The 13,873-nt window shown below is 41.2% G+C and overlaps 1 protein-coding gene across 3 annotated transcripts in view; it reads right to left on the reverse strand.

The window, feature by feature from the left end:
- osbpl9 (oxysterol binding protein-like 9) overlaps positions 1–13,873 on the reverse strand; it is a 90,012-nt gene that overhangs the window by 59,391 nt on the left and 16,748 nt on the right. For all 3 annotated transcript variants that reach the window (XM_061977787.2, XM_061977786.2, XM_061977788.2), the window contains one exon: positions 10,902–10,980. In XM_061977787.2, coding sequence (XP_061833771.2) covers positions 10,902–10,980 — 79 coding nt within the window. The remainder of the gene's footprint in view (positions 1–10,901; positions 10,981–13,873) is intronic.

A 13,873-nucleotide genomic window follows, 5' to 3' on the forward strand; every position in this document is an offset into this window, starting at 1 on the left:
TGCCTCAAAACAGCCCACAACCTATAATATGGGCTTTTTAAACATCAGATCATTGTCTCCCAAAACGTTATTAGTTAATGAGGTCATTAGAGACAACAATCTTAACGTCATTGGTCTCAGTAAAACTTGCCTTAAATCAGATAATCTAAGTAATAAATATAAATCATTTGAGGTCATTACTATGAGGTCTGTCACACTGCTACCTCTCTATCTAGCTGTTAATTATCGGCCCCCTGGGCCCTATTCGGACTTTATCAGTGACTTTTCAAACTTTTGTCGCTGATCTAGTGACGCATGCAGATAATATAATTGTAATGGGGGATTTTTATTACCATGTGAATACCCCATCAGACCCTGATGGCGCTCCAGACTATAATTAATAGCTGTGGTCTTACACAAAAAATAATTCTCAACGCATTGCAAAGGTAATACGATAGACCTAGTCCTTGTCCAGGGTGTCACCACCTCCAAAGTTATGGTACGCTCGTACACTAAAGCAATGTCTGATAATTACCATATAAAATATGAAGTTCTGACTCATTGTCAATATGCTATCAATAACCAATGCTTTAGCAGCCGCAACATTAATGCTGTCAAAACTATGACTCTTGCTGGCCTACTGCCTTTGGTAATGGCACCATTCCCAAATTATGTGGGCTCTATCGATAACCTCACTAACAACTTTAACGATGCCCAGAAGAAACCAGAGCTCTTAAACTATCATGTAGAAAGCCGGAACGCAAATGGCGTGAGACTAAACTTGAGGTTTTCCCTCAAGCATGGAGTGATAGTTTAATAACTTATAAACACACGAATACCTTAGCTAAAACTAAATACTCCTATCTCATCCGCCTTCATAAAAAAAATCCTAAATCTATTGTTCGATACAGTAGCATCGCTAACCCAACAAGGGGCTCCCTCCACCTACTTGGCTGATGACTTTATGAAATTCTTTACTCAGAAAATGTAACTCATTAGAAAGGACATTAAAGATAATGCGTACCAGCTCCAACTGGGTTCTATTAACACAGATACCTTTGTACAATGGATATTACCCTCCAAAATAATCTCTTTCATTTTGATGACTTGTAAATGGGACAAAACAAACATTTACTTAACCCACTTCCTGGGAAACTTATCAAGGAGCTGTTTGCAATATTAGGACCATCAGGGTTAAATATTATTGACTTATCACTTTCCTCTGGCACTGTTCCCCTAACATTCAAAAAAGGAGTTATTCGTCCTCTGCTCAAAAGACCTACCCTCAATCATGACCTTATGGTAAACTACCGGCCGGTGTCCCATCTATCCTTTATCTCAAAAATCCTTGAAAAAATTGTTGCACAGCAGCTAAATGAACACTTAGTGTCTAACAATCTCTGTGAACCCTTTCCGTCCTGTTTCAGGGCAAATCACTCTACGGAGACAGCCTTCGCAAAAATGACTAATGATCTACTGTTAACTATGAATGCTGACGCCTGCTACTTGACGTTAGTGCTGTTTGATCATAACATACTATTAGAACGTATCAAAACACGTATTGGTGTGTCAGACAGCCTTTTCGTGGTTTAACCATTATCTTACTGACAGGATGCAGTGCGTCTCCCATAACAACGTGACCTCGGCGTATGTTAAGGTAACGTGCGGAGTTCCACAGAGTTTGTTTCTTGGTCCTGCACTCTTCAGCATCGACATGCTGCCGCTAGGTGACATCATACGCAAATACAGTGATAGCTTTCATTGTTATGCTGATGACACCTAACTTTACATGCCCCTAAAGCTGACCAACACGCCAGATTGTAGTCACCTGGAGGCATGTCTAAATGAAATTAAACAAGGGATGTCCATCAACTTTTTGCATTTTAACGCTAAGAAAACAAAAATGCTGATTATCGGTCCTGCTAGACACCGGCACCTTTTTAATAATACCACCTTAACATTTGACAAAAAACCCTTCCAAAGTTTCTTGTTGTTCCCATTGGGTTAAGTAATTTGTTTGCCCTGATGTGGCATCTGAGCCGAGGATGTCCTTGAGGCTTGTGCAGCCCTTTGAGACATTTGTGATTAAGAGCTATACAAGTAAACTTTGATTGATTGATATTCATTTAAAAAGTTTTGTTTTGGTGCTTCATTGTGTGTCAGAGTTACCTACATAAACATGCAAGGGGCGAGGTTAAGCCAAAAGGAATGTTCTGTAGAGAAGAGCAAACGACAAGGCACATCAAATGATACCAGTATGGCGGTGTTGTCTCAAATATATACCGATTTCTAAAATATATCGATAATACCGGTATACCGCTTAGCCCTATATCAGCAAAACACAATATTCGGAGGCTGTGTATCATCATGTGTGGGTCATTTAAAAATATGAGCAAAACCAGGCTTTAAAAGTGCCAGACTACAGTGCATCTTTCATCCAAAATCACTTAACAGAAACGGAAATCTCCTCGGCACAAGATTCTGTGTTCTATCGCCAAGGTCTCATGCTCTGCACATCTTAGGCCCCTTTTCCACCGCCAGAACTTTTATAGGAACTTTCCTAGTTACCCGGGTAAATAAAGTTCCCCCTCTGCTTCAACCAAAAACTCTCCGGGTAGATTTAGTTCTTCAGGAACTTTTCTTAGTTTCTTCCAGCGAGGTGGGACTTTTGGAAGTTTCCAGGAACCTTATCGGGGACAGTCTGTGCTGTCGAACGCTGATTGGGTGAACACAGCTTGGGACGTTCCTAAAACTTTTTTTCTGAATACAACAACCACCACTATTACAGAGTACGCTGGACAACTTGTTTGTTTCTTATTTCTTGTGTGTTTCTATTACAACAAAATTGACAATGGAGAGAAAACAAAACAAAAGGAACATTCAACTTGCAGGAACTTTTGTGGGGCATCTGTATGCTGAAAACCGCAGATCAGTGGAACTATCTTGCAGTGTTTTTACTCAGTCGTAGTCTTTAAACTATATGCAGTTTAATGTTGGTTATTATTTTTAACAAACTTAATTTCAAGATGTGGACAGAATCTTTTTAAAGTATTTACAAAGGAATATAAAGTATTCAGCCGGACTCGAAGCGACAACCTCAGTTGCTTAATACTCACACTTCGTTAGAGAACTGTAAAATAAAGGAGGCAGTACACGAGAGGAACGAAGGTAAATTACATCAAATATTAACTATTTACTTTATTAGATGCTGCAAACATAGTGACACACTATTTGTGTAGTTATAAGCCTCAACCTGAGGATAATGCTAAATCCGATGCATTCGTGTTGTCGGTGTGAGATAAACACTGACATTTATTATTTATATTTTGTTATTTACAGCTGAAATGGACTATAAGGACTTGCTTGACCCTCATGAATTCATCATTTACTGAGAGGATAACGTTCTGACTGTTGGACAAGACAAACAAAAGCCTGACTTTTTATGAACAATTCGGTACACTTGATTTTTAAATCATAGTGTTTTGTACATTATTTTTTTTGCATTTATTTTACTTACATTTTAGTAAAATAATTAGTACCTAATATTGTCTGTTTATTTGCATAGTATCAATGTAGAACTATACTAAACCACTACTCCATACATGGTCAGACTTATATATATAATACCCTCAATTGTGAAATGCAATAGAAGCACAAACCATACTAAACATACAAGTACCGGTAGGTGGAATTTCCTGTTTAGCATTTCTGCCTGCTGCACCTCCTCCAGTGTCCATCGGCCTTTATGCACTTGGCGGCAAACTCTGCATATTTGTCCTTCTTCCTCTAGAAGGCAGCCTCAATCCCTTCCTGTTCTTACAGGTTTGGTATATAAAGTCTACAAACAAGTTAAGCTTGGCATCAATGTCTCCTTTCCACGATACCTCCAGTGTCCTTGTTAGGCATGTGTCCAATTTGTTCATGCCTTTGTTTCATTTCTTGGCCATTTGATCAGGTTTGCTTCTTGGTCTCTACTTGCGGCTCTGTTCTGTGTGAGATGGTGGGGACTGGGTCTTGGCGCTTGCATAGGGGCTTCTCCTTCCGCAGGGGGCCTTCTTCATCTGTGCTCTTTGTGCATTCAGCAACATTGGCTCCTTCAGCTCTTTGCAAGATTTCTGATGGCCTTTCTGACTACACTTTGATTTCCTCTGGTGGATTCTCAACCCCCTAAACCTGGTCACTTTTTCTCATCAACATGCACACTTTCGGAGGAGCTTTTTCTCGTTTACTGGAGTTCCGGTGAGCTTGTTGTCTATTTCCATTATCGTTACCTTGTGATCCATCCTGTAGGCCCATCTTTCATGTTTTTTCCTTGAATTCTTTGTAGTTGCTTTAGGTGTCATTATTTTCGAAGTACTTGTGGGGTTGGGAAATTTGACACACGCGGTGTGGTCTTCCCGTGCTACCATCCTGTCTTTACTGGTCTACCGGAACCTATAATTCTAGGAACTAAAGGTTCAAGGAATTTAAAGTTGCTGAACTTTTGATGGAAAAGGGCCTACTTAGTGTTAATTTTCTGCTTACTCCTCCAATAGAGGATTAGGAGCATTCCAAATATCTTAGGCCCTTTTCCACCGCAGGAACTTTGGTGGGGATTGCTTCAACCAAAAAGTACCCGGGTAGATTTAGCTTCAGGCTCGGTGGGACTTTTGGAAGGTTTGGCCGAACTCTGATTGGTTGAACACAGTTGGGGGCGTTCCTAAATGGTATTTTTCTGACAAAGCTCCGCCCTTTACAGAATTCTAGACAACTTGTTTATTTCTTGTGTATTTCTATTACACCAAACTTGACAATGGCGAGTTAGAAGAACAAAAGGAACTTTCGACTTGCAGGAAGTTTCGTGTGCCATTTTTGTGCTAAAGAACGCTGATCACGCATTGTTTTTATTCAGCCGTTCTCTTTAAACTATATGCATTTTATTTTTGTTTATTATTTTTACAAACTTCATTTCAATACACAAAGCTACGAGAAGTGGACGGACTCTTTTATTATGACTATTATCAAACTTATTTAAAGAGGAGTATGAAGCCAGAATTGAAGCAACAATCTCAAGTGATTACTTCTCAAGGTCAAGGTCTCTTTAATTGTACCCGGAGGTAAAATAGTTGTGCAGACATTTGTAATTCAGCATCAAGGCAGAATGAAACAAGTAAACACAATTCATACAAAACATAAAAACATTAAAAACCACAATCACCAGTATACAAGGCACACTGTAGAACAATAAAATATCCATCCATCCATCCATCTTCTTCCGCTTATCCGAGGTCGGGTCGCGGGGGCAGCAGCTTAAGCAGGGAAGCCCAGACTTCCCTCTCCCCAGCCACTTCGTCCAGCTCCTCCCGGGGGATCCCGAGGCGTTCCCAGGCCAGCCGGGAGAGATAGTCTTCCCAGCGTGTCCTGGGTCTTCCCCGTGGCCTCCTACCGGTCGGACGTGCCCGAAACACCTTCCTAGGGAGGCGTTCGGGTGGCATCCTGACCAGATGCCCGAACCACCTCATCTGGCTCCTCTCGATGTGGAGGAGCAGCGGCTTTACTTTGAGCTCCCCCCGAATGACAGAGCTTCTCACCCTATCTCTAAGGGAGAGCCCCGCCACTCGGCGGAGGAAACTCATTTCGGCCGCTTGTACTCGTGATCTTGTCCTTTCGGTCATGACCCAAAGCTCATGACCATAGGTGAGGATGGGAACGTAGATCGACCGGTAAATCGAGAGCTTTGCCTTCCGGCTCAGCTCCTTCTTCACCACAACGGATCGATACAGCGTCCGCATTACTGAAGACGCCGCACCGATCCGCCTGTCGATCTCACGATCCACTCTTCCCCCACTCGTGAACAAGACTCCGAGGTACTTGAACTCCTCCACTCGGGGCAAGATCTCCTCCCCAACCCGGAGATGGCACTCCACCCTGTTCCGGGAGAGAACCATGGACTCGGACTTGGAGGTACTGATTCCCATCCCAGTCGCTTCACACTCGGCTGCGAACCGATCCAGTGAGAGCTGAAGATCTTGGCCGGAGGAAGCCATCAGGACCACATCATCTGCAAATAGCAGTGACCTAATCCTGCAGCCACCAAACCAGATCCCCTCAACGCCCTGACTGCGCCTAGAAATTCTGTCCATAAAGGTTATGAACAGAATCGGTGACAAAGGGCAGTCTTGGCGGAGTCCAACCCTCACTGGAAACGTGTCCGACTTACTGCCGGCAATGCGGACCAAGCTCTGACACTGATTATACAGGGAGCGAACTGCCACAATAAGACAGTCAGTCCGTTACCCCATACTCTCTGAGCACTCCCCACAGGACTTCCCGGGGTACACGGTCGAATGCCTTCTCCAAGTCCACAAAGCACATGTAGACTGGTTGGGCAAACTCCCATGCACCCTCAAGGACCCTGCCGAGAGTATAGAGCTGGTCCACAGTTCCACGACCAGGACGAAAACCACACTGTTCCTCCTGAATCCGAGGTTCGACTATCCGGCGTAGCCTCCTCTCCAGTACACCTGAATAGACCTTACCGGGAAGGCTGAGGAGTGTGATCCCACGATAGTTGGAACACACCCTCCGGTTCCCCTTCTTAAAGAGAGGAACCACCACCCCGGTCTGCCAATCCAGAGGTACCGCCCCCGATGTCCACGCGATGTTGCAGAGTCTTGTCAACCAAGACAGCCCCACAACATCCAGAGCCTTAAGGATAATAAAATATATTACCCAATAAACCAATAGAATCATTGTGAAATAAAGAAGACAGTACACGAGTGGAATGAAGGTAAATGACATCAAGTATTAACCATTTACTTTATTACATGTTGTCAAAGTAATCACTGAAATGCTATTCGTGGTTATTAGCATCAACCCGAGTTAACGGAATGGTAATGCTAACAAGCTAACGCTAAAGCCGATGTCTTCGTATTGTCGGCGTGAGATAAACACTGACATTTATTCTTTATATATTGTTATTTACAGCTGAAATGGACCAAAAAGAATCGGCTGACCCTCATGAATTCATCATTTATGGAGAGGACAACTTTCTGACTATTGGACACTGAGGACAAAAGCCTGACTTTTTATGAACAATTCGGTACATTTTCTTTTTTAAATGATATCATTTCGTAAATTAATGCTTTGTATTTCATTTGCTTTCTTTTTTGTGAAAGAACTGTGGCCTAAAAGTGTCTGTTTATTTACATGGTTATCAGTGTAGAAATATACTACACCGCTCTTCCATACGTCATCAGCCTGATTTGTATAAACTACCGGTACCCTTAACTGTGAAATGTGGTGGAAACACGAACCACACACTTCTACAGCAACCTTTAGTTCCAGGAACCCAGAGCATATAAATAATTCCCTTTTCTTGTTTCCATTCAAATTAATTGTTCATTCTTTTTACAAAATAATTGTCTCTGTAAATGTAAGTCTAAAAACTAATTTAGAGTGAATCAACAGCATCTGCTGGTTACTGCAAAAAGTGAAGTACATTTATGCAACTTTTCTCCAGGAAATACATTTCACACAATTTTCAGAAAATCTTAAGGATCAATGAAATTATTACCGTGTTGAAACAAAAATAAGATCTACAAAAAGTCTGAAAAACACAGGGCTTCCTATATTCTGATTTCAGAGCTTTATACTTGCAAACCAGCAGGTGGCACTAAACAACAGCTCAAGAGAATAAGAGCTTTTCTTCCTGCAGCCACCACACCAATGTGACCCATAGGTTGGGCAAGTTAGCAAATAGAAACGTTATGATGCTGATTTTAAACTAATTGTGATCAATGAAGCAGAGTCATTTAACTGTTGATCAGCTAAGAAATATCACTTCCTTTTATATTGTGTTCGAATAGTTTCACATGCCAATCAGAATTCCAGAGTATGATAAGAGTCAGATGTCACACCCTTACTTTAAGCATGGTCACACTATCACACTGTACCGGCAGGCTGAAATGCAAGACAACACGCCATCACACCTGATTCAACAATCTAGTTCACAGAGCTTTACAATATTCTTGAGAGGGTTTCTACAGGTATTAGCAAATCAAATGTAACGCTTTTTAATGCCACTTGAAAAAATTGTAATGCTTATGTGCATGGTATTATATACAGTCAAAAGCTTACATTTGTCTGTATAAACATAATTGTACCGTAAATATTTGACAGTAATAATCTTGAATAGTTAAAGTTTACATTAACTGTTACTATCTAGGAAATTAGAATTGGCTCGCAAGACTGTTTCATCTGAGAATTTATTTTATTTATTTTTCAGTAGTAGCATTCGTTGTTCTCACTTTGTGCACGGCCGTAGACAACAGCCAATTAAAAGTTTCTGCCCGTCAATCATCACATGTGCCTTCAATCAACATTATTAATAGGGAATTGCACTTAATCCTTCTAAATAAACATCATATTCTGAATTAGATGATCAATATCAGTGATTCTCAAACTGTGGTACACATACCACTAGTAGTGGTACGCAGGCTCCATCCTAGTGGTAATAAAAAAATCACTTAAAGTACAGTGTTTTTACTATGTTCTAACACAGTGTTACTGTTCAAACAGTGTGCAATGTTACAGTGGCCAAAAATACTAAATGTACTTGGGTTCATAAAACCTCTGCCTTGTTTTTAACGAATACTTAGGCCTACCACGCCACTGTATTTTATTGTTGGTTTTCTAAAGTGTTACTTGGTGAAAAAAGCTTGATAACCAATGATCAATAAACAGAATTTTTTTTAATTTTTTTTTATTTTGTCTCTTTGAAACATGCTGTAAAAATACATATTCTCTGAAAATATGACCTATCATAGCTGGAGGATACAATTTTTTAATCGGAATACCATTTAAAAAAATAGTTAAAAGGTTTTACAGAATAATAAATTAACATCATACTATGAATACAAATGATGTATGTCTTTGCAAATGTATGATTGAATAAAACATTTTAGAAAAAAAAATGTCATGAAATGATATTTGGAAAATTGCCAATAAGCCCTTAGGATGCATTTTTGTTTTGATAAAAACAGGGCTATATAAATCTAATCCATTATTACTATTATCATTGTTATTGTTATTTAAAAAAGGCTGAGTCAATAAAATATTTTGAATAGACTGTATTTTACACCCTCGACATTGTTTAAAATGTCTACAGTAGATAACAAGTTATGTATAAAGTGCCAGGCAGCGGAAGGAACTATAATTCATTTACTCTGGGAATGTCATAAAATAAGAGTTGTGGTCTGTTGTGACCATTGTTTTTTTGTCCATCAGAAGCCACCGTAGGTGAGGTGCGTGCGTCTCGTGAGGTGCGTGCGTCTCGTGAGTTCCTAATATTAGCTAAGTTAGCTCATGCTACTGGAGACGGCTGAATAAAGGAGTCATGTATGAAACAAGGTCAGCTTCCTCATTAACATGACATGGTGTCACAGTTACTAGGACTACAAATCTACAGTCACCAAAGAATGTCAAACTAGGACTACACGCCTACAGTCACCAAAAAATGGCAAAATTTGTGCCTTGGAGCCACTTGATTTTGCCATATTGAGGCAGCTCTTTTCACGCTTTCGAACCTTGCAAGACATCTTGTTTCCAGTTTTAAAGCCAGAGACAACGAAAAAAAACACAAAGACAGAGGTAGCAATTTATCGATGGCTACAACTTCTTAAATTCACTTTCATTTATCATTTTATTTATTGACGTATTGACTATCGGCCAAGTTCTATAATTGTATACATTTTAATGCCTCTGGACCTCACATTTTTAATGCCATTAAAGGCCTTAATTTTCGCAAAATCCATTTAATGACTTTTAATGCTTTTTAATTCCCCGCAGAAACCCAGCTTGAGTGGCAATAACAAAACCAATAAGCCGAAGTAAACAAAACAAAACAAAACAAAATACTGTGCCTAAATTGTAAAACCCAGACCACCAGTAATCAACGCCACTTCTCCTCATCTCAAGACTTGACATGCATGTGGTACCAGCCAGGGACAGTTTTCTCCTTACCCTTCCGTTTGGAGAACCACAGAATACAGCTTCGGAACACAGACATGGGAGAGGGCATGGAGGTGGTGAAAGGGGCAGGATGCCCATGGACTGTGGCAGATGACCCTTGAGGATGAGTTGAGGGTGGATGGAAGCTGGCGATGAAATGTGAGGGTTTTCTTGGCAGTGAGGGGGGAAAATTTACACAAATGGGAAGATGGAAGAACAGAGATGACCGACAATTGAGGTGAGCTCAAAACCTGGTGAGGTGGTTCTCTGTCTCCTCCAAAATAGGGAAAGGTTGACGCGACTAAGAAATGCGGGGCAGGGAGACAATCCTGTCCCAATTGATGGACGGACTGGTTACAGTACCAGCAGTGGCAGGGTTGTAGTGTAGGGCGAGGAAAGGCAGCAGCCGAAAGAGACCTGAGCTCAGCTTCCAGCTCAGCAGTATTCCATTATTATTCCCAGAGGGGCAGCTGCAGAGACACACAAGCTGCAATCTTCTCACTAAGCCGCAGTCAGGAGTGCTGAGGAAAACAAATTCCTTCCTTGTTTGCTGTTCCGGGAATCTATCTAACGGCCCGCGGAGCAAATTTCATTGTTTCACTCCAACTTCGCAAAGCTCGGTGACGTTTCGTTAAAAATGTACAATTTGCACACAGCCCACTTTGACTGATGTGCATGTTTCCTGGCATAGACTAGGCTGATCCGAGTCTTTAAAAGGCGGGGAGGATACGAATGGGTGGGTGGGGTGTGTGTGTGGGGGGAGGGAAGGAGGTAGAGCAAGAGAGAGCGAATGAACAGCAGCAATGGTGGGAAAAGAGACCACAGAGAGCCAAGGCGAGAGAGAGCGAGAGAGCCAGCGAGAGCAAGAGAGAGAGAGAGACAGAGAGAGAGAGAGAAAATATACTACTGAACTGAAAGGAGCATCAGCTCACCTTGGAAATGGAAAGTCTTCTGGTCCACAGTGATGGTGAATGTGCTGTCGTCCTCGTCATCAATGCCGATTACAGCGCCCTGGGCAAAAGGAAGAAACAAAGCAAGAGTGAGAAATTGAGTGGAAAGCAGGCAGTCACAGGTACACGTCTCCACTTTCAGTTACTTTCACCTCTCGTCCTTCCTTCGTAATTTACCTTGGCTTCAAACTCAGAACTTTCAAAAAAGCTGAAATATACATCTCTCTCACGCACACGTACAACACCTCTGAGCCACATATGCAAGCACAGCCTTTTCATGCAAAGCTAGAAGGGGAAGGAGGAGGAAGAGGAGGTGGGATTTGAGAACGCAAAGAAGAAAAGCAAGGAGGGGAGAAGAGTAAGACACACAAGGGACAAGCAGCCAACAGACGAAAGGACTGCAGAAAAACAAGACTACCGGCGAAAGCAAACATAACTGGACGTGTGACTCACAGCTGTTTAATACTATAATAGTAGGGGTGTAACGGTACACAAAAATTTCGGTTCGGTACGTACCTCGGTTTAGAGGTCACGGTTTGGTTAATTTTCGGTACAGTAAGAAAACAACAAAATATACATTTTGTGGTTATTTATTTAGCAAATTTGCAAAATCTTCCACCAAAAATATTTTTCTTACTGGAATATTTGATGTGAAGTAATTGGAACCTTGGATAGGTCAATAATTCATAATAAAATTGATTTTGATTCAATATTATGTTTTGAGCAATGACAGTTTGAAAGAAAAAAAAAAACTTTATTTTATTAGTCAACATTGCAACTTTTTCTAAATTACATTTTACCTTTAAGCTTTTTTATTTCACTTGTGTTATGTTTTTGTTTATTTTAATAGTATTTTTAGAATGTGCCGTGGGCCTTTAAAACATTAGCTGTGGGCCGCAAATGGCCTCCGGGGCCCATTTTTGACACCGCTGCTATAGATAATAAAAAAATTAAATCTGATAAATCTATGGATAAAAAGCAGAGCCTGGCGACGCATCCGCGTTTATCATAACTCTCTCACTCTCTCTGTCTCTGCCCCTCCCTCACGAATGCTGCTGCGCGCACAATTTGTTTTGTTTTCAACTCCTTCTTAACCCTGAACGTACATTGAAAATACACGCAACCCTAACTCAAAATGCCGGACATTCGAGGCATTTAAGAAACTCCGCCCTGACAGCTCCGCAAAAGAGGACATGTCCGGTGAAAAGAGGACGTATGGTCAGTCTATCGTAGCCCGTTAACTGCTAGCATGCCGTGTGTTGTGCCTCGGAGTGCATTGTTTACACAACGTGCGTTACGCTACTTAATATGCCCATGTGGAAACTCGTTCGGTACACCTCCGAACCGAACCCCCCGAACCGGAACCCCCGTACCGAAACGGTTCAATACAAATACACGTACTGTTACACCCCTATATAATAGTGATTATAAGTCGAAGACTTCCAGACAGGCAGAGTATCTCATATTATTGAATACCCCCTCTTATGTTTTAGTGACCCTTCATGTTACATTACACCTTCTCAAGGGATAATACCAGAAATTAAACGTGGAAATACTTAGTACACTTGAGTAATCAGTGTACGTCAGTATAGATTTACTACCACTGAAAATGACTCAAAATCACGTCATTGTCTAAACAGCTGGCAACACAATTTATATGCAAGATAACAGTGTCTACAGTCAAGTATAAGTGATAGCATAAGTGCTCCCGGTATTGTGGATCTGCGGTTCGTTGAGGTAAATATGAGTTCCAGCATGTGTTGTGACATCGTGACGCAGAGCATCATCCCATCTTATGGGAAACTGGGTCCCATGGCAGTTTTGGAACGCGATAACAAGGCCTAACACACATTCAAGGTGACAAATGTCTTGCTGAGAAAGAGGAATGCGAAGGTGATGGGAGTGGTCAAGGATGTCCCTCGAGAGTCGAGACCTCAACCCAATTGGAGAAGTCAAAGTTGTTGAACATCCACAGCTCAATCAGTGCCACAGCATCTCAAACAGATTCAAGTCTGGACTTTGACTGGGCCACTCCAGAACCTTCACTTAGTTTCGAGTCACTCAAAAGGTAGACTTTAAAACATTGTGTTCATGAGTGGTTTTCCCTTTGGAACTTTGCCAAGCATGCCATTCTTGACCACTGTCTTTTTTATGGTTCAGATCATAAAATTATTATCAATAAAAACACTGAAGGGCACAAAGTTTTTGAACTTGTAAATAATCGTTTACTGAAGGGTTATACTCTATTGCTCTGAAGAGTAAACATATTATTGACGATGGTTTAGTTTATGTTCTTAATGTCCATCCATCCATCCATTTTCTACCGCTTATTCCCTTTTGGGGTCGCGGGGGGTGCTGGAGCCTATCTCAGCTACAATCGGGCGGAAGGCGGTGTACACCCTGGACAAGTCGCCACCTCATCGCAGATGTTCTTAATGTACAAGACAAAAATTGCATGTGTCACACTTACGTATTCAAACACAACTTTGCAAGTCCAGCATAAAGACCCCGTAAATTAAGATGTTAAAGACTAGACTGTTGACTCTAATATGGTATGAACAGCATAGTAATTTTTCATCTTCTTATGAGAGAATATATGTGGCCAGACAAAACTACCACTCAGGAGTTAAGGGAGACAGACTTGTTTTGCAACGATCTAACTGTAGTGAATGTGTGCAAAGTTTATGTATATTCTCTGCTCAAAAGGCATGTTGCACATTTGTTTAACATCACATGCTGGAATGTATGCAGGTGCACCACATTTCCACAATGCACAGCACTTGACAGAATTATCCTTTTACTTTTAGTATCAAGAAATGACAAAGTGAAATAAATTACTGCCATCTAGTGGTGTCAACAATATCTTGAAACCATGGGTGAGTATATCCATTTTGACAGCTCTGTGTATACGGTAGTCTGAAGATAGAGCCACATTGTTTTCAGAACGCTTTGTG

Source organism: Nerophis lumbriciformis, linkage group LG18, assembly GCF_033978685.3.
Source record: "Nerophis lumbriciformis linkage group LG18, RoL_Nlum_v2.1, whole genome shotgun sequence".
NCBI classification, from domain to species: Eukaryota; Metazoa; Chordata; class Actinopteri; order Syngnathiformes; family Syngnathidae; genus Nerophis; species Nerophis lumbriciformis.